Raw genomic sequence first — 20,680 nt, forward strand, 5'->3', positions numbered from 1 at the left:
TTGGGAGTCTCAGCGGCCACTTCCCTTACCTGAGATTCATCTTCATCAGAGAAGAGACCAGAGCTGGTCTGGGACTTCTCGGCAAGCGGGGGCGAGGATTCCACTACTTCAGAGTATGGCTCTGCATTCTTGGAAATACGACAAAAGCAGATTCAGTATCCAAATAACTCAATTCCCACCAACGTCCCTCTTCTCTCCTCACCTCGACCACCCACCACCCCCAGCCAGCCTGCCCCCGTCCTCTAATGAAAGTACCTACTCAATGACAGTCCCAGCATTGCAGCCTCTCACCCAAATGAAGAGTTGCTGCTTTCAGGAGAGGAGAAAACTTTTACATATAAAGTGGCACGTTATGGATGGTTTAAGATGATAAATGTGGAATGGTTGCAATGTTAAAGTCAACCAGTATTTACACTTCACACACTGCAGTGTCATTCTAAGACAGTGTTTCTCAAACTGGGGTCCTGGGTTCAGTAGATACTTTCCAGGGGGTCCGTGACCGGAGGTAATTTCAAGCCTGCTCCTTATTATAAAACCGACACAGATTCAGTTCTTGCGAATTAGTCTCAATGGCTGGGCCCGCCTCCTCAGAGGCCCACAGTTCTCACTCACTTTGCAACGAACGCTCCCTGCAGGTCGAGCCGATTCCTCGCCCTGGGGCCACGACCTTGTGCTGTCCTCGTGGCACGTGATCAGAGTGCCTGCGGGGCCTTTCAAACACGTGCCTGGACGTGTTGACGCAAACACGTACAATCCCAGAGTGCAGCGGTTACAGAACCTGCCGGTGCGACGGTATGGTGGGGAGTCATGCTTCCAGCAGCATCCCAGCATGTGTGGGAGAGCTCGTGGACTCACTCACCTTGGCCATCCTGCTGACGGTTTTAAAAATTGTCCAGCACTAAGTGGCCAATAGTAGCCATCTGTTGGTGCGAAGCACTGAGAATTGGTGCGAGAAGCAGGCACACTCACCTCACGATATCTGGACGTAAATACCTGTTTTCTTAAAAGCACTATTAAAACACTCTTTACATGCATCACTTTCATATTGAGTATTATAATTTTAAAAAGGGGGGATCCGTGATTACTAAATGATTTGAAAAGGGGTCCTTCAACCAAAATAGTCCGAGAACCACTGCTCCAAGACACTCGCTCACCTGCGGCGCTCTCGATTTCGCTCTGGCTGGTTTAGGCGTGATACTTGCTTCAAAGAGTCCACTGTCCTCGCTGTCATCAAAGAAACTGGCGGCCAGCTTGGGTTCAGTCGGCGCTAACAGGAAAAGTAGAAGGGAAGAAATGTCGATGCAAAGGCTTTGCAAAATCATTTAATACCACAGGGAAATAATCAGCAGTCTTGCCAAATATGACCAAGTTCAAATGTATTCATTACCAAATGTATTAAGACACCCAAAGCCTTCATACCCAACTCAGACAAAGATTACAAATTCCACTAATACCCCATGACAAGGACGGGATCCCTTGCACTTCCCTCCTTCTTGCCGAGTGTTCCTAAACATTAAGCAAACCAGGATTCTCTGCACTCCCAAATGAGGAGGTGTGATCACCAGAAGTGATTGCACGGCCTCCTGCCACAGTGTTCAGAGGTCCTAGCACACTCGGGCAGGGTTTGGTCACAGCAACATCACATATTGTTGAACGTGGTACAGGAACATCATAGCCTAATAGCAAGACTGGGCGATGCTTCGACAGCACCTCCCAAACCCACGACCTCCACTACCTAGAAGGACAAGGGCAGCAGGTGCGTGGGAACACCACCACCTCCAAGTCACACACCATCCTGACTTGGAAATATATCGGCCGTTGCTGCATCGTCGCTGGGTCAGAATCCTGGAACTCCCTATCTAACAGCACTGTGGGAGCGCCTTCACCGCACGGACTGCAGCGGTTCAAGAGGGCGGCGCACCACCACCTTCTCAAGGACAACTAGGGATGGGAAATAAATGCTGGCCTTGCCAGCGAAGCCCACATCCCGAGAATGAATTTAAAAACTTATAAACAGATGAGATTTTTTTCCACACTAGTGAGAGTGCATTATTTACCACCATACAGTAAATTCTACACAAGGCCTGGGGCCTGCACCTGCAGCTATGCCGAGGCCTCAGATGCTAATCTGGACCCTTCTCCAGCACTGAATCCAAGCAGGACCCGCAAGATTGCACTGTACCCAGCCTCTCTCAGGTTTCTACAGCTCACCGCCGAGCATCAGCTGGTTCTGCTGCAGCTTTTCAGGAAGACAACCTTGACCCTTGAACTCTGAACAGAACACTTATTTGTGGGAAATACAAAGTGATAATAGATAGACCAGGCCCTGGCAACATCTTCAGTAAAGTTTGTTAATTACCCTTCTGCTTGAACAGACATTCAGCCACTACGTGTCATGAAACAACACGTAAACTTTAAACTCTTCCTTTAGAAAATGCAGTGTGAAGTGTTGTATTTGAGAGTCCCAAAGCCATGCAGGGGCTGAAAGAAACCCTCCAAATTAAAAAAAAAACACAAATCTAACTTCCATCTGTCCCAATGGAGCAGATAAATGTGATTTATACTGATATCGGCACATGCACAAGGCCGACAAGACCACAAGAATCACTTGACAGGGAGGCAAAGACAGACCACGGCTCTCGAAGGGCGCAACAGAGCGTCCCTGCATTCCCCAACAGTCTGTATCCTGGACTGACCCAGTTTTATTGCTGACTGAATCAAGTCAAGCACCAACGATCTGTGTCCCTGATACAACCTACTAGACAATGCTCGAACACCACAGAGTCCGCACAATGCCAATGAAAAGAATGGCAGCTTTCCGGGGGGGGGGTCCCTGGAATAGTCTGAAAGTTTTGATGATCTGATTTCCCTTGTTATGTAGTTGTCTGATCTACACCTTGTATTTATATAGCAACGTAGTAAAACGTCCCAAGGCACTTCACAGGAGCGATTATCAAACAAAATTTGACACCGAGCAGCATAAGGAGATATTGGGACCGGCGACCAAAAGCTTGGTGAAAGAGGTAGGTTTTAAGGAGCGTCTTAAAAGGAGGAGAGATAGAGAGACTACACCTCTACCTCTACCATGAAGCATAGTTTATGGGTGTTACTACTGCTACAGGTGTGCAGGGAGTCAGGTTTTATTCTAAACCCAGCTTTAATTAAATGCGGCAGCAGCTACAGGTGTCAGTTAGTTTGAAACAAGCCCCAGATTTACCCGACGTTGAGGTTTTTGCGTTTGATCCAAATAAGTCGTCATCTTCCTCATCATCGAACAGCCCGCCGGCGTCTGCCGGTTCTGGAGCCAGCGGGGCCTTCGCCGCCGCCACCACCGCCTTCTTCGTTCCCTTCGCATGGGTTGTCTCAGAAACCACCTTGGCACCAAATAAGTCTCCAACTGAAAAGGAGAAATCGAAATGGTCACAAACAAACAGAGTCCCTGCACAGCAACACAAGCAAAATGAAATAAAGGCGCATGGCTAGAAATTAAACACAGAAAATTGTAGAAATACGCAGCAGTTCTGACAGCAGGAGGTGGAGAGGTTAAACTTTTCAATGGAACCCTTCACCATGCTGGGTGATGATGAAGGTTCCTCCACCTCTCAACATTAAGCTGTCTTTTCACTTTCAAAGGCTGACCGATCTGCTGACCACTTCCGCCATCTTCTGTTTCTTTCAGACTTCCGACCGTTGTCATTTTTCAATCTCTACATAAAGTCTCTTTGGTAAGGTTTTATAATTCCTGTCCCTGGTGAAGGAACGCTATGGGGAAACTTGGCTATGGAATGAGTGGAAAACCCGGCAAGGCACACCGAGCTCTGCAGCCGATTTCCTAATAATCACTCCTGGTGTAACGAGCTCCACATCAGGGGTGCAAATGTGTAAAACCTGCCCTATAATTCAAGCGCAACCACGGGCTAAAGAAGCCCTGTCTGACCCCAGTGATAGATCAAAGCATTATCCTGTTATTCTTTTTTCCCTCTATTCCTCCTCCCACCTGAAAAGGTACTGGGTAGGGACAGCAGCCACCTCTGGAGCCTCCCACCAAATAGCCAATCTCGATCTGCAAGTCTAGACAGCATCAGGCCAGTCAACCATGGTGTGGGATATTCCAGAAAGGCAAACAGCAAATAGTTGATGGGAGTTTAAACGTTTCGTATGTTCCGCTACGCTCATGTACAGAGAGCAAACTGCATGGAAGTCTCCAACCTCGGGCTGAATAAAGAAGCCACAGAATAAATACACGCACACAGACAGTTAGACACAAGACAAGACTGTTGTTCAGCATCGGTGCATTTGTTGTTAATTACAGAAAACCTACCGGGGTAAATAGAAACTGCTCCAACTGGTACTTTTTTCCCAGATTTTCTTACAGCAGGTTCTGATTTTAAAATTAAAGAAAAAAGTTTAAAATGGGAGAATAAATCAAAAGAAGCCGACACAACCTCAGACCCTAAATACGTTTGCCTGCTTTCAGACACGACTTTGATACAATAGGATTACAGTCCAAGAACGATCATGGAAACTGGCCTCATTTAGTCTGATCTCCAGGAAGGTGCCTCACTCCTGGCAAGCTCCAGGTCTCTGCAGTGGCTGCACAAAGCACATTCAAAAGCATCAGTGCCGACATTTCCTCAAACCAACAAGTCTTCTGTGAATTAGATCTTTCAATCCACAAAAAGAAACTCCCAACCATCTAAGCTAGACTATTGTCAATATCATGAAGCCCACTCACAAGAAAGCGGAGAATAGCGGGGAAATAATCCGGGGGAGGGGTGGGGAGGCCGAAAGCAGTTAAACCACAAGCTACAAAGCTACAATCCCCACCACCCAAGCCGCCAATGGCTATGGCAGGTGACATAAGAAAACTACTAGGCACTTGGTCCAAGCGTTAAACAAAGCTTTAAATCAACAGTTTTACAACATGGAGGTCTAGTTGTGTCCTTCACTAGTTCCTGTTAAGAATGTCCTGCGCAAGCTGGGCCCGTGCCCGAGTATTTATACTCTCCCTGGACAGCGCCACCCGTAGGCCGCTCAGTATTATTTCATAAGTCTTTCTTTCATGAATGACTGATTCATGTCAGCTGGCAACCACCTATAGTGGGCAACGCTAACTATTTTGCCTTTACCATGGATGTTAATTACAAATGCACCGTTTATAACTTAATAAACACGACAGCTATTTTGGGCAGACTCCGCTGTTCAATCAACAGTTCGCACCTCGTTAAGGTGCAGTTACCCTGGATACCAAGCCCCCCCCCCCCCTCCAAGTAGTGTTAGGTTACAGCTTGCGCTAATCAGCAAACATGTGATTGGGTGGCATTCTGAATGAGAAGTTGATGTTTGAGAAGCGCTACTCCTTTTAACGTCCACCTCGTATAGCGGGCAAACCGCGGGAACACCATCACACCCTCCGTAAGCGTTGGGGACTGAACTCCTACAAGCAGTGAAGTACTTGGACACGGGACATGTCAGAGCTTGGATTTTGCGCCAGCGTTCCAGCAGATTTAGTGCGGGGTTCCGAATGCGAGGTTAGTAAGCACCCTTTCCTGGAGGTCCCATCATTAGGTTTCAGGGACAGATGAAGCGTCTGAGAGGAAGTAGTTTGGTTACAATCTGAATCAGCAACTGCAATGTTACGATTACGCACCAACTCAGAGGAAAAGCAATTATTTTTAAAAAGATCCCCCACAAACTGAATTCCAGCATTCATTAGAATAGTCCAACATCTCTCAGCATCAAGACCAACATAGAACTGCACTGCCACACGATCGAATGCTGGACAAATCATTTTAATCAGGCCCAAGATAAACTGCACATGAAACATTTAGGAATATTAGCTGCTTTTCAGACAAACAACACTTTAAATCCTTGCAAGTAACCTATTATAGAAGTGATTCTCAGCACTCAACGCCACATCATAAGCCGGCCACTCACCATTACTAACAACTCGTGTCACTTCCCTCCCTGTGTCCACTTCTTCCTTTGGTGCCTCAGCAAAAAGGTCACCCTGGAAAAGAAAGCAGCATTTTTGTAAATTAAACTGCAGTTTTAAACACAGTGACATGTTAACTCTGGGACCTAGGCTTCAATCCAGCCTCGTCACCCTGCCCCAAGAGCGGAGGGGTAAAGTGCACTGAGACAGATAACCAGAGGCTCCCAGGTGCCATCCTTGACTTTTATAATCTCAGCTGGGGCAGGACTGGAGGCACAGCAGTTGATGTCAGTGTCTCAGGAATGTGGGTGGGTTTGGGGGGGGGGGGGGGGGGGGGGGGGAAACCATGGGGTCCTGAATCATTAACAGGGTGGGAGTGGGGAGGTGGGGACCGGAGGAAGTAGGCATGCACATCTGAATAGCCTATTGATGTCACCCAAGGTCACACATGAATAGCAGCCAGTTGGGCCAGGTCCAGTGAGCAACAGCACTGATGGAACCGGATCCCAGCAGGTCAGTGACATCAGGAGGACAGGAGAAAACAGAAGCTTGCCTCCTTTCAGTCAGCTGTAAAAACAAGTCCCAACCCAGTTCCTAGTGGGAATAGGCCGACACCAAAGTATCAGCAATTCTGCAGTAACTGAGATTAAATTAGTACACAGGCTCAGCACCAGGTTCATACCCTGGCCCCGGGCTGGTAGGACAGTGTGCTGAACAATTTGCATTTATAGTCCTCCCCACATCGCAAAGACGTGTTAGTTAATCTGTATCACAGAAATCTGACTCCAATTTTTACTACTACTATCTGGATTCTAAATTATAAATGTCTAAACAGCAACATATCCGTACCAACCTCGTCATTGTCAAAAAGGCCTTTCCCTCCACTGAAGAGACCACCTTTGCTGCAAAATGGCAAGTAGTCGTCATCTTCATCAGCTTTCTCAGATGTGAATAAGTTCTCGTCATCTTCTGACACATGAAAGAAAAGGGCATTTCACGAGTGGTCACAGGCATTTCAGTAAAGTGCTGTGAGGCTGTCACATGTCCAAACTGTGATAAACACCCAGTACAATGACAGATTCTGCCCTCCGAAACGAGGGTTATGTCGGGGGGGGGGCGGGGGGGTTGGTCTTTTATGCTGTCTGGGTGAAGTACTGGTGGTTACCAGTACTGGACTGTTACAGGTCATGGGAACAACTTGGTGATTAATTAAGAGCAGTGCACAAGAAGCACAAAGACACTGAAAAATCACGTGTAAGATTCTTCTCCCTCCCCCCTCACTCTAACCTGGTCGATCGATCAATACTTTAATAAGGCTAATGGCAGTGCAAGCAGTTATTCACCCTGAATATAGCAGTGGAGAATTCCCAGCATGACAGGGACTAACCAGTTCCAGCATCGCAGCCACATCCTATTGCGACTTGATAGACTTTAGGTCGCCCACTGTATATGCTCCCTATCACAACTGATCCAATGGCTTAACTAATGCTGTGCTCATGGCAGAGAATAGGAGTTGTCTTCTCCCCGCCCAATACAGAACACCACACCCACATATAGCAATATTGGGGCCGCAGCAAGCAACGAGCTGTAACCAAAGGGCCGCAGCAAGCTGCAACCAACTCCAACCGAGCTTCTCTCTGGAATCTGTTGGCCTTCACAGTCCGTCGTCAGTATCCCAAGTGTGGACACCGAGGAAGAATAGGTTACGATTTATGATCCGATATCAGTGTACCTGTGCTCCGAAGAGTTCCCTTTTCTCAAAAATGTTAATCTACCATTAAGTAAAGTTTTGGCGTAAAGACTTCTTCCTGTACTTTTCTTGGTCAGGAGAGCGAGTTTGGATGCAGCCCGCTGACCCAGCTCTCTGCAGCAGGCAGTTCCTGCTCAGATTTGCTTCTCCCTTTAGCTGCCTGGAGTAACAGTGCGCGAGCGAAGAGCTCCTGTCGGTCAAGAGCCCTGGCTCCCACTCGCCGATTCTAATTCATGTGCAGCTAAGGCAGCCGCCACCTGATGTGGTAAATGTAGTGACAAATAGGATTCACCGGTCACCCAATTGCCTTTTATTAATTCAATCGACAAATGGCCCAACATGCACACGGTTGTATATTTTATATTCTTGTGCTTCTGGCATTCAAACACAACGCTCAAAGTGTTTTCAGTATTTCAAAACCCCACTAGAAATGTACAAGAATATTTTGCACCCACTCCAGGGACTTGAGCACAATAAAGCTAGGCTGAAACTCCAGTGCCGTGCTGAGGGAGTGCTGCACTGTCGGAGGTGCCGTCTTTCGGATGAGACGTTAAACCATCGAGGCCCTGTCTGCTCTCTCAGGTGGATGTAAAAGATCCCATGGGGCTATTTCGAAGAAGAGCAGGGGAGTTATCCCGTGTCTGGGACAATATTTATCCCTCAATCAACATCACAAACAGTTATCTGGTCATTGTCACATTGCTGTTTGTGGGAGCTTGCTGTGTGCAAATTTGCTGCCACGTTTCCTACATTACAACAGTGACTCCACTTCAAAAGTACTTCATTGGCTGTAAAGCGCTTTCAGACGTCCGGTGGTCACGAAAGGCGCAATAGAAATCCAAGTCTGTCTTTCTTTATTCTGTCTAAAACACATTTTACCTTTAAACAAAAGCAGCCCCATTACAAGGTTTAAAATCACAAGTCTTTGGTGACTGGATCTGGTGTTGGCCTTTCCTTCTCACCTAAAGACAGTAACTCTCTGCTGGGTTCCAGTGGCGTTTATATGTAAGCTCCGTCCAATGAAGAGTGTTGGCAGGCTGTTCAACCGATGGCGATTAGTGTCTGGGGTCAACCAATTCAGCACAGATCAGCGGTTCAATCTGGGACAAATTCTGTAAAATGTCGCTAAGCCGTCAGGGGAACATCCAACCAGACTTTGTTAACGTGACCAATAAAGTCCCTGCTTGGGCTCCCACTCGCACAGGGAGCTCCCAGTTCAGTCAACCATTGCGTATTAACCCTTAGCCCAAAGCTTCCGGTCAGAATAAACTGTTCCAAGTCTGATTTCTTACCTTGACGTTTAGCCTTTCGAGTTTCTTTCTTGACATTTACTCGATTCTTTGTTGCCGACCCCACTGATGTCAAAGCTGTGGGACAATTAATTAAAAAGAATTAGGACAAGACTTTGGACCACGTGTGGTGCAGGGGAAACTGATCACAAAAATAAAGAGATCCATCGTTTCACCGCACCCGCGCCACCACCCCACACCCACTTGCCATCTCTCCATGCCCCCAAGGCAACAGCCAAAAAAAACCCACAAATAATTACACGCTCTCTCTTCATCTGGTTTCTCTGGGCTTTCTGCTTGAATCCGTGCTGCTAGTTCTTCTGCAAAGGAGGTTTGTCCCATCTTTTTCTGCAATGAACGAATGTTATCAATGAAAGGCGTCCTTTAAAATTACTCCTCCGTGCAATTTCACCAGACTGTGAAGGGTTCCTCACCGTGCTTGTTACGTCCCCGTCATCATCCTCTTTCTCAGATTCATGAAACAAATCGGAGTCGTCATCTTCATCCTCGTCACTGATCAGCTGCTGTTTCTACAACAACAACAACTTGCATTTATATAGCACCTTTAACTAGCAAAACATCCCAAGGCACTTCACAGGAGTGTAAGTAGACAAAATTTGACACCGAGCCATGTAAGGAGATATTAGGACAGGTAAAGAGGTAGGTTTTAAGGAGTGTCTTGATGGAAAAGAGAGAGACAGATAGAGGGGCAAAGAGGGGTTTAGGGAGGGAATTCCAGCGCTTAGGGCCTCGGCAGCTGTAGGCACGGCCACAAACGGTGGAGCGATGAAATTCCGGGATGTGCAAGAGGACAGAATTTGAGGAGCAGAGATCTCGGAGGGTTGTGGAGCTGGAGGAGATTACAGAGATAGGGAGGAGCGAGGCCATGGAGGGATTTGTAAACAAGGATGAGAATTTTAAAATCGAGGTGATTAGAGTAAAATCATTTCAAAGCACTCCTTAAAGGGTCAACCAACTACTTGACAGCTATTCAGATATTTTAAAGGGCAATCTGTGATTGCATGCTCCCTGTAGGTCTGTCTCTTTACTATGCAAGTATGCTTGGCAACTTATTAAAAAAAAGAGCTCTTCTATTATTGACCTATGGTCTCCTGTACCCTCACCCACCCCTAGACAACAGGACGGGAAGACCATATGAGCACAGGCCACACGCCAGGTGCAGGAAAGCTCATTAGATGTTCCTGCAGGGCTTGCTGTAGCCCATATGCGCTTAGCCTCTACTCAACATTGCCACTTAACCTGGCAGTGTGACAGTACGAGGAGAACAGCAGGAGCAAACTGTGCCTCATCCCTCAACAACACACCACCCAGCGGAATGGTTTATACTCGCCAACATGTGAATTTTCTGCACATCTTTGCTGAAGGTGCTGACTCATTGAAGGGAATGGTTCCACAGATACAGAGACAAATCCAAATCCAATCGCACTCTCGTCCAACAGGATTCAGCATAGTTTGATCAGGGGCAGAAACGGACATTTGCTCCTTCTCCACCTGGGGAGGCAGAGGCCAAGAGTAGCTGCTGCCCTAGCGGAGATCAGTTTACTCAGCACAGACTGAAGATCCAACCTGGACCTTCTATTTGTGGGATTCGGTACTCGGGCCGCCCGGCTTGGGATTCGGTACTCGCGCCGCCTGGCGCGGGATTCGGTACTCGCGTATTTTTCACCACTAGACCAACAGAGAAGCTCAGAGCGGACTTGGATTTGCATTTTAAAATATAATAATCCTTACATGAATCTGGTCGTTCATGTGAAAATGACTTATGAAATAATACTGGGCGGTCTGCTGGTGGCGCTGTCCAGGGAGAGTATAAATACTCTGGCATGGGCCCAGCTTGCTCAGGACATTCTTTAACAGGAACTAGTGAAGGACACAACTAGATCTCCATGTTGTAAAACAGTTGATTAAAGCCTTGTTTAATACTTAGACCAAGTGCCTAGTAGTTTTCTTACACCAAATCCCTTGATCTTCATGCAGTTAAAACAAATGAATCAACAAGTAAAATTGAAGTGCAAGTATTTTCTTTTAAAAAAGGTTAATTTCTCTTGAAACAAGCCACAGAAATGTGTAGCTCCACAGCTTTAAACATGACATGAGCATCCACGATAACTAGAAATACTTACTCGGACCGACTTTGGCAGCTTCTGCTCATCCTCCTCGCTTTCGTCTGCAAAGTCCTCCTCAGACTCCTGCATCAGTTGCACATAACAAAACAGTCCAGTGACCGAAGAGATTTGGCCATCGCTCACTCACTCACACTTCAATCAGTGATTGCACTTGGCACTGGGTTAAGATGTGTTACAATCAGACAAGAATGGTTTGGGCAGTTACAATTCAAGGCATTCTGCTACACAAGTAGGAAATAACCAGCTCTGACAGAGTGATAGAATCATGCAGCAGAGAAGGAGGCCATTCGGCCCATCTCATCTGTGCTCAAGGTTAATGAACATTCTACAGATGCTTATATTTTATCTAGTGTTAGTGTCTATGTAGCAAGTTGACTACAAGACTATAAAGTGAATAAGAAGACAGCACCCCATTACTGAGCACACACCTCAGAATCACAGAAACCCCACAGTGCAGATAGAGGCCATTTCGGCCCATCGAGCCTGCACCGACACATATCCCACCCGATCCCCGTAACCCCTACACATATCCCACCCTATCCCTGTAACCCCACGTATTTAATCCCCCTAACACTAAGGGTCAATTTATCATAGCCAATCAACCTAACCCGCACATCTTTGGACTGTGGGAGGAAACCGGAGCACCCGGAGAAAACCCACGCAAACACGGGGAGAATGTGCAAACTCCACACAGACAGTCGCCCGAGGCTGGATTCGAACCCGGGTCTCTGGCGCTGTGAGGCAACAGTGCTAACCACTATGCTGCCCCTGGAGAAGCACAGACCTTGCACAAGGTAGTGGAGCTGGGGGACATATGGTCATCTTACCAGAGTGAGCACACCGAGTTGGGGGTGTTGGGGGGAGGGGGGGGGAAGGTGGGAGGAAGATGCAAAAAAAAAGACGTCTGATCTCAACAGTATCATTAGAACCTTAGGATTGCCAGGTTAAGTAGACGAAGCATTAGGCTGTGCTGAGCGAGGATGTTTCTGTAAGTCAACCCAGCGGCTGGAAGGTGAAACTTGAAGTGAGCACATCCTTTTGGGCAACCACCTGCAGGGGACTGAGTTGCGGAACAGGACCACAACTGTAGCGTGTTACAGCAAGGTGAGAGAGATAGCGCCCAAGGCCGTCCAACCCCACACTGCACGGGCTGTGCCAGTCACTGACAATCACTTCCCAACAAACCTCTTCCTTTCCTCTCACCTCTTTCTCCTCCTCGCTTTCAATAACACTGCCACGTTCACTGTCCACAGACTCTGCGCAAAACAGAAGATATAAATTAGAAAAATCACGCAGCAGGGATATCGGGAATGTGCAAAGCTAGAACTGACAGGGCTGCATTAAAAAGGATGGGAGTAATGGTTAATATTTTAAGAAGAATCGAGAACGAAGATGTTGAAATTTCCTCATTAGGCAAAAATCTATTTTATTTTCAATTTTCCTTTGCCAACTTCTGCCTCAATTTCCCATCCCTTGGAAGATGTGTCTCTTACTCTCCTGTGGCCATTCCATATGACCTTGTATGGAGGGGTGGTGCGGGAGGAGGTGTGGAGAGAAAAGCATCACAGCCAACCCCAAACCTGTTCCCACAGGTGCACTTTCCAGCAGGGGTTACTGGACTGTGAACCCTCGCTTTGAGCCACCCAGGCCAGTTGCAGCAGCCCCACTGCCAGCCCAGAACCCAACCTGGGACCTCCCTGGTCGAGGTGGTCCATTGACCCATTGGTGGAGCCAACATTGCTGGTCAGCCGCTGCTCAATAAGACCAACCATCAAATACACAGCATCAGAGTTAATGTCAGACACAACAAACAGGGAAACTGCACAGAGGGAGCACCCAAATCAAGAATTACCCCTTCCTTCAATTCCTGCGCCAACAACACAAAGTATATTCAATGCTAGGGAAAGGAATACTCTCCCATTCCAGGAACTCTTGGATCAGGATTAGTATAGCTAGCGCAGAGTGAAGCTGCCCACCACTCGGCCCACCCCAGAAAAGCAAGCCCGCTCCATGTCCCACTGTTCACCACTGCTAATGATAATCTAACATTGACAAATTAACACCAGTTTGAGCTAGTGCCAGCAAGTGTCACTAAGAATGGGTTTGGGACTGCTCAAACTTATTTCTTCACCTGTTGTTCATGGGTAGCAGAGGAGACTTGCATCAGTCTGGGTGGGGTTTGAGTGTCAGGATAGTGTACCGCCATACCATCCGACTTCTCCCTCCCTCAACCTCAGTCCCTCAGTTCAGAATGTCAACTGTTCTTAACTGAAAACCAGCTCTGGTGGACCATAGAGTCATACAGCACAGAAAGAGGCCCTTCGGCCCATCGCGTCCACGCCGGCCATCAAGCCCTGTCTATTCTAATCCCATTTTCCAGCATTTGGTCCGTAGCTTTGTATGCTGTGCCATTTCAAGTGCTCATCCAAATGCTTCTTGAATGTTGAGGGTTCCTGCCTCTACCACCCTTTCAGGCAGTGAGTTCCAGATTCCAACCACCCTCTGGGTGAAAAAGTTTTCCCTCAAATCCCCTCTAAACCTCCTGCCCCTTACCTTGAATCTATGCCCCCTTGTTATTGACCCCTCTACTAAGGGGAAAAGTTCCTTTCTATCCACCCTATCTATGCCCCTCATAATTTTGCATACCTCAATCAGGTCCCCCCCCTCAGCCTTCTCTGCTCCAAGGAAAACAACCCCAGCCTGTCCAGTCTCTCTTCATAGCTGAAGCGCTCCAGCCCAGGTAACATCCTGGTAAATCTTCTCTGCACCCTCTCCAAAGCAATCACATCCTTCCTATAGTGTGGCAACCAGAACTGCACACAGTACTCCAGCTGTGGCCTTACCAGCGTTTTGTACAGCTCCATCATAACCTCCCTGCTCTTATATTCTATGCCTCGGCTAATGAAGGCAAGTATCCCATATGCCTTTTTAACCACCTTATCCACCTGTTCTGCTGCCTTCAGGTTAACCAGAGGCATTAGTTTGTCTTTTTGTTTCTTTTAAGATGCTGATCCAGCAGTTTCTGATTCAGAAGGCGTAGAATTGTAGAAATTTACAGCACAGGAGGCTGAAAGAGAGCTATCCAGCCTAAGCTCAAACCTAAACCAGCTATTTAGTTTTTTTACAAGATCAATTCATCCTTATAGACAACCGAGACTCTCATAACACAGAGCTCCAGAGCGGAGCTAGAGCCTAGTGGCACAGAAGACAACCAGTTTCTTCCACGGTCTGTCCACAGCAAGATATTCGACGCTGACTGGAGTGTCATCTTGCCCATCATTCAGCAAATTGTGGTTCTCCACAGTTGAGGTTTATATTTGTAAGTCTGTACAGACGCATTATCTCTAACAAAAGGCATTTGTATGTGGACATGTTGTTAGCCTGACTCACAAACCCCCACCAGGAAAGCGATGCACAGCTTTCAGTCAGGCTCCAAACTTTCGACCGGTTTGGCTTGGGATGGCCCTACCAGGAGTTACACTTCCGCCTGCATAGCTCTCTGAGCACACAAAACCTTCCCACCACGTCACGGGGCAGTCCCAAAAGATGCTGCATTTCCCAAGTACACTTCGCCACTGTTGAGCACATCACCATCTCTTCCACACACAGTCCATCTAGACTTTCTCTTTCCCAACAGTCACTACATGCTCTCAAATGGTTCCTGCTCACGTGCACCATCACCTTACAAACCCGAAGAGTGTTTCGATCCTTTCCACTTGTCATTGATGTCTACCCTTCGCAATCTGTTCAGTCGAGTTTATTTTTCAATTTAAAACCCCACATCCACTCAGTCACAAAGATCCCCGTCTTTCCCCCTATGGACCACTTTCCCTGCCCCCGCCACTGAAACCCTAATTTCTCAAGTGCCCTCCCACCAGCCTCCCTACTTCACCCACAACAAGCCAGTTAATCCAGAACTCTGCGGCTCCAGGCATTTCATGTACAGGAAACTTTCGATTAACCGGCACCTAAATAACCGGAAATGCCGGTTAACCGGCAAAATTCAAGAGTAGGTTCAGGTAACTTATTACTTGCTTTCCTCCATGTGTTGCTGTGCAAGGGTGTGGCTGCAGCTGTTGCTAAGCTACAGAGACGCTTGCAACTTGTGGCCATTGTTTTGAAGCAGGGTTTGTTGCTTTATACGGAGCTCTCAGCTCCGTATCTTTTACTATAGCGATCGGTTATCCGGAATTTTTGATGAACCGGCACCAGGTCGGTCCTGTCTGTGCCGGATAAAAAAAAGTTTCCTGTACAAAGTTCCTCAACAGCTACCACCACCAGTCTTATAAAGCTCTGCCGGCTCCGTGTTCTAGCCACTCAATTTCAAGACCTGCCCCCATAACAGTACACGCCGCTCCTAGTGATTGCGGAGGGGGGGGGGGGGGGGGCACGTGGGGCGCCCCGGAGGGGTGTATTTAAGGGAATTAAGGGTTAACAGTCACACGTTTGTATCTTACAGCAACAGGCATTCCAATATAAACAGGATGACCTTGAAGTGCCGTGAAAGGAAGGCATAGCTTGTCTACTGAGGCAAAAAGTGCTTGTATAAGGAAATACATGACAGTAATGACGTCATTCATGAGTGATTAAAATGTAACTTTTGGGGCTAGGGTGATAAAACATGGGTAGAGAATCCATTAGCTATAGTGTGGAATGGTAACAGTTGGTAAAGCATTTTCTTCAAAGGGTTCAAGGATGGTTAGATCAGGGAAATAGCTGCGGGGTAAACAACGGCAAATGTTTACATCAATAGTCTGCCTTCAAAGGATTTGGGAATAGATACGTCATACAGTCTTATCTGTGACATTTTTCTTTGATGATGTCAAAATATGCTGTATAAAAAGAGCATGGTTTTCAGCATTTCTTCTGAGGGCTCAAAAGATACAGAAACCGAAAAGCCACTCTCCACACAGTTAGGCTGATCACCTGTACTGTGCATCAATAAAGTCTGTTCCATATACTACACTATGAAGTGTCTCGTGCTTACTCGAAATGTGTTATGAACCAGAGAAGGAAGGAAATAACAGAAAACGCTGGAAAAACCTCAGCAGGCCAGGCAGCATCCGTGGAGAGAGAAACAGAGTTAATCGACCTGAAACGTTGACGCTATTTCTCTCTCCACGGATGCTGCCTGGCCTGCTGAGTTTTTCCAGCGTTTTCTGTTGTTATTTCGGATTTCCAGCATCTGCAGTATTTTGCTATCGCTTCAGAGGAGGAAGGAGGTTGCCTGCTAACACCTAGGCTGCATCCTCCTCTCCTTCGACTCTAGATTAGGCTTCTTCCTCGCTCCATCAGAGGCCAACCTCTCAGTTACTGCTTCCCACCCTCTGGAATTCTGTCCCAAAATACACTTCACCCAGCTAACTCGCCCAACTTCCCAAAGCCTCCTAAAAATATCCCTCTTCGACAGCACCTTTCGTCTCCTTCTCGAATTCCTCCTTTCCTACTCAGTGTGCAGCCTCTCTTTTCTAAAGCTCTCCGATGCTCCTGTACATGACAATCGATATGTAAATGCAAATTGGCCTGTAGCTTATTATTTCTGAATTGACACATTTTGTTAAGTTAATATCACCTTGAAACAACAGGGTGCCACTCAAAATCTCTCTCGCAAGCCACCGCAGTAGTTACAATGTCTAGAAAGAGATTTTGCATAGAACGTTTTATCAGGGACTACAGGAAACTGAGAGATATCCGGCACCGATGGGACTGGCGTGTTGCCGATCTATCAAAACTGCCAGACATACAAAGTTAATGTTGAAGCATACGGAGGTTTTCATCTCCGTATCTGACAACAAACACTGTTGCTTAGCAACAGCTTCTAAAGAGTCAGCTGCAGCTGCAAGTGTCTCTAGCTGAAGCTGTTGCTATAGCTACAGACCTTGCAGTGCCTGACTGGGGGGGAAAAAAAAAAGAGAACTAAAAAAACGGCTCCTGATTTTTGCCGTTAGATCGAGTATTCCGGACATACAACCTCCGGATAAACCAAAGTTTCCTGTAGTACACAAAAGATGGGCACGTTTGGATGGACCTGGTGGTCTCTCTTCACCCATGACTGTTTAGTACCTTCACTGGAGAGGTCACCCAGGCCGACATCCTCCTCCTGCATAAATTGCTTAGACCCAATGATATATGGCAGGGGCCTGTCAATGTACAGATCCTGTAATCGGCACAGAAACAAACTGAGTAAATGTAATTGTTACTCAATACATTCAAAAGATAAATCACCAACTTCATTCCTCCTTTAGGTACAATTATGCGAAGAAGCCATGGGGTGAGGGAGACACGACCCATCTCAATGGCTAGATGGAACTTTAAACATCTCATAATCCAGACTGACACTCCAGTGCAGTACTGAGGGAGAGCTGCACTGACAGAGGAGCTGTTAAACCAACGCCCTTTTTGCCTTCTCAGGTGGAAGTAAAAGATCCCATGGCCAATAATTATCCCTCAACCAACATCACTAAAACAGATCATCTGGTCATTTATCACACTGCTGTTTGTGGGAGCTTGCTGTGCGCAAACTGGCTGCCATGTTTCCTACATTACAACAGTGACAACACTTCAGAAGTATTTCACTGGCTGGAACGCGCTTTTGGATGCCCTGCGGTCGTGAAGAGCGCTACATACAGGAAACTTTCAATTTACCAGCACCTAAATAACCGGAAATCTCGGTTAACCGGCAAAATTCAGGAGTAGGTTCAAGTAACTTTTATTACTTGCCTTCCTCCATGTGTTGCTGTGCAAGGGTGTGGCTGCAGCTGTTGCTAAGCTACAGAGACGCTTGCAACTTGTGGCCATTGTTTTGAACCAACAGGGCTTGTTGCTTTATACAGAGCTCTCAGCTCCGTATCTTTTACTATAGCTCTCGGTTATCCGGAATTTTTGATGAACCGGCACCACGTCAGTCCCGTCCGTGCCGGATAAAAAAAAAGTTTCCTGCAAGTGCAAGTTTGTTCTTTCTTAAAGTCAACAGCATCGGGGAAGGAGAGAAAATAGCAGAAGAGAACTAAATCCCCAGAAACAACTAGCCAGTTTACTGCCATGATGAATGTATTTCCAATTTGGAGAGGCAGTCAGGTTGACGTGAGGTTGAATTAAATGATTACAGAGACGTGTTCACCCTCCCCCTCCGCCAGCTGCCCGTCTCCGTTCACCTTGGGTTCCAGCAGATGCTCCACTCTCTCGTTTGTTTCTTCATCCTCCGAGTCAGAGTTTCCAGCTTTAATATCCAGCTGTTCGAAGGCAGAGTCCAGCACTCTCAGCCCATAGTACACAGCTTCCTGCACCTTGGGGATCAGCTCCGCCTCCTTCTGCTCCCGCGTCCTCTCCTGCACGAGACAAACATTGAAGCCAATGCTGAAGGAGCGCCAGTGAACAAGTGCATATTTATCAAAACTGACATTCAAAAACGTGCCGTCGCCCAATGATAGGACAATTCTACGTTCCAGGTAACCTTGAAACAACTGGAAAACCCAAAGTTTGACTAATGCTATGCATTTGCCTGAGCTTCAACAAGAAAAAACAATTCTCAGTTACAGTTTTGCATGTTGAATGCTGGTTTTGTACATGTCAGCGTCAAAGGGCACCACACGTGCAAATGTTCCAGCAAGGGGGGGGTCGCAACAGCGAGCAGGAATAGGAACCCTGACTGATTTATCCCACCCCTAGCCCAGGGACACTAATGGCAATTACATCAGCTCCCTGCTGTGCTGGCTCAGACAACCCAGTACAACAACTTCTTGCATTTATAGAGCACTTATTATAACATCGCAGAACGTCTCAAGACGCTTCACAGGAGCATTACAGAACAAAATTTGACACCGAGCCACATAGGGAGAAATTAGGGCAGAGGACCAAAAGCTTGGTCAAAAAGTTAAGTTTTAAGGAGCGTCTTAAAGGAGGAGAGAGAGGTAGAGTGTTTTAGGGAGGGAATTCCAGAGCTTAAGGCCTTGGCCGCTGAAGGCACGGCCATCAATGGTGGAGCGATTAAAATCAGGGATGCTCAACCAGCCAGAATTAGAGGCGCGCAGATATCTCGGAAGGATTTGAAAACAAAGATGAGAATTTTAAAATAGAGACGTTGCTTAATCGGGAGCCAATGTAGTCAGCGAGCACAGGAGTGATGGGCGAACTGGACTTGGAGCAAGTTAGGACATGGGCAGCAGAGTTTTGGATGACCTCAAGTTTATGGAGGCCAGAACGTGGGAGACCAGCCAGGAGTGCATTGGAATAGTCAGTACAGACTGAGGTAATCAGAGCAGAGACCCCTGTGGGTATGCACCAACAGCCCAAGATTTAAACTACAACAACAAAAATTACAACTAAATCATTTTTTAAAAAGCCTTTAATATTTTGGTATTCACACATCAAAATACAAGGTCTCTCCCCGCCGTTAAATCGCTGTTACATACCGGCTCGATTGGTTTCCCTCCGCTCTCCGGTTTAGCTGCCTCCTCCACTTCTTCATCGTACACTCTCTGCAACAACGAACAGCCACAGTTTGCTTCCACATTTCAGCACAAGCAGCAAAAGAAAAACCAAAATACTGCGCTACCCACCGCACAGAACCGACAAACCAAACGATGCTCGTTCACCATCAGCTAACACTGTCCAGGGATGTGCCGATTGCTGATTCAGTACTCCGGGGATTGCAGAACAAAAACAAGTGTGGACTGAGCTATCAGGATGGGATTAAAAGCTTCCTGTCTGCAGACTGTAAGCGCCTGTGTGAAATGAGTGTGGACAGTTCCTAATGGGAGAGGGGTAAACATAAATTTACCCGTAATCTGCAAACTCAAGAGGCCACAGGATGGCTGGTATGGAAATGCCCCGTTGGCAGAGTAAAGGGAGCTGCTGAGGTTTGGGACTGAAGTACATAGCTGGGGGAGAGTAGAAGGGACTTTACTCTGCCTCGAACCAAGCTGTAGCCACTCTGTATGTGCTCGATGGTGACACGGGGTGTTTGAAATAGAAAGTGCTCCATGCAGCAGTGCTTGCATCCATCACCTAAATGAGTACAAAATAAGTAGTCATTTTTGCCAGGACCTGCTTTAACCAACTGGAACATCATGGACTCTCCCTAACATAACCAGCTGAGATGAAGTAGACACAAAATGTTTATTCCTGACCCTGAATATAACAATTAAGAATTGGATATTATTCTAACAATACAATTTATTAATGAGCATGGCCATCTGCACGCCACAGGATCCCAAATTGGTGCTATACCACTCCACAGGAGTATCTTAGCACTTAAGTGCATACTTACAATGGTCAGTCCTGTTATCAAGCAGCTATTCACCCAGTTCTTCTAGCAAGTCAGCATTATAGAAACATAGTATAGTACAGCTGCAGTTATGGGCCTTACACTAATGGTCGCCCCATGTGTTGCAACTTATTAGCATTTATAGTAATGAATGGTAGTTTATTTTATTTACACCTTCAAGGACACCCTCAAAGCCTCCTTGAAAACGTGCAACATCCGCACCGACACCTGGGAATCCCTGGCCCAAGACCGCACAAAGTGGAGGAGAAGCATCCGGGAAGGCGCCGAACACCT

General features: G+C 47.0%; 1 protein-coding gene across 12 annotated transcripts in view; it reads right to left on the bottom strand.

Moving 5' to 3' along the window:
* The window catches only part of LOC147098485 (WASH complex subunit 2-like), a 52,856-nt gene that overhangs the window by 22,041 nt on the left and 10,135 nt on the right, over positions 1 to 20,680 (bottom strand). For 10 of the 12 annotated variants that reach the window (XM_085970242.1, XM_085970238.1, XM_085970244.1 and 7 more), the window contains exons 5-18: positions 19,533 to 19,598; positions 18,276 to 18,449; positions 17,185 to 17,278; positions 12,325 to 12,377; positions 11,119 to 11,184; positions 9,409 to 9,504; positions 9,235 to 9,322; positions 8,978 to 9,052; positions 6,789 to 6,904; positions 5,938 to 6,010; positions 4,322 to 4,381; positions 3,218 to 3,397; positions 1,155 to 1,267; positions 30 to 128 (exon numbers count right to left, since the gene is read on the bottom strand). In XM_085970242.1, the coding sequence (XP_085826368.1) occupies positions 30 to 128; positions 1,155 to 1,267; positions 3,218 to 3,397; positions 4,322 to 4,381; positions 5,938 to 6,010; positions 6,789 to 6,904; positions 8,978 to 9,052; positions 9,235 to 9,322; positions 9,409 to 9,504; positions 11,119 to 11,184; positions 12,325 to 12,377; positions 17,185 to 17,278; positions 18,276 to 18,449; positions 19,533 to 19,598 (1,353 nt within the window). The remainder of the gene's footprint in view (positions 1 to 29; positions 129 to 1,154; positions 1,268 to 3,217; positions 3,398 to 4,321; positions 4,382 to 5,937; positions 6,011 to 6,788; positions 6,905 to 8,977; positions 9,053 to 9,234; positions 9,323 to 9,408; positions 9,505 to 11,118; positions 11,185 to 12,324; positions 12,378 to 17,184; positions 17,279 to 18,275; positions 18,450 to 19,532; positions 19,599 to 20,680) is intronic. The other 2 variants (XM_085970237.1, XM_085970239.1) reach the window with 2 other exon arrangements.

Source organism: Somniosus microcephalus, chromosome 29 (genome assembly GCF_052327205.1).
Source record: "Somniosus microcephalus isolate GS21.2 chromosome 29, FLI_Smic_1.0, whole genome shotgun sequence".
Lineage (NCBI taxonomy): Eukaryota > Metazoa > Chordata > Chondrichthyes > Squaliformes > Somniosidae > Somniosus > Somniosus microcephalus.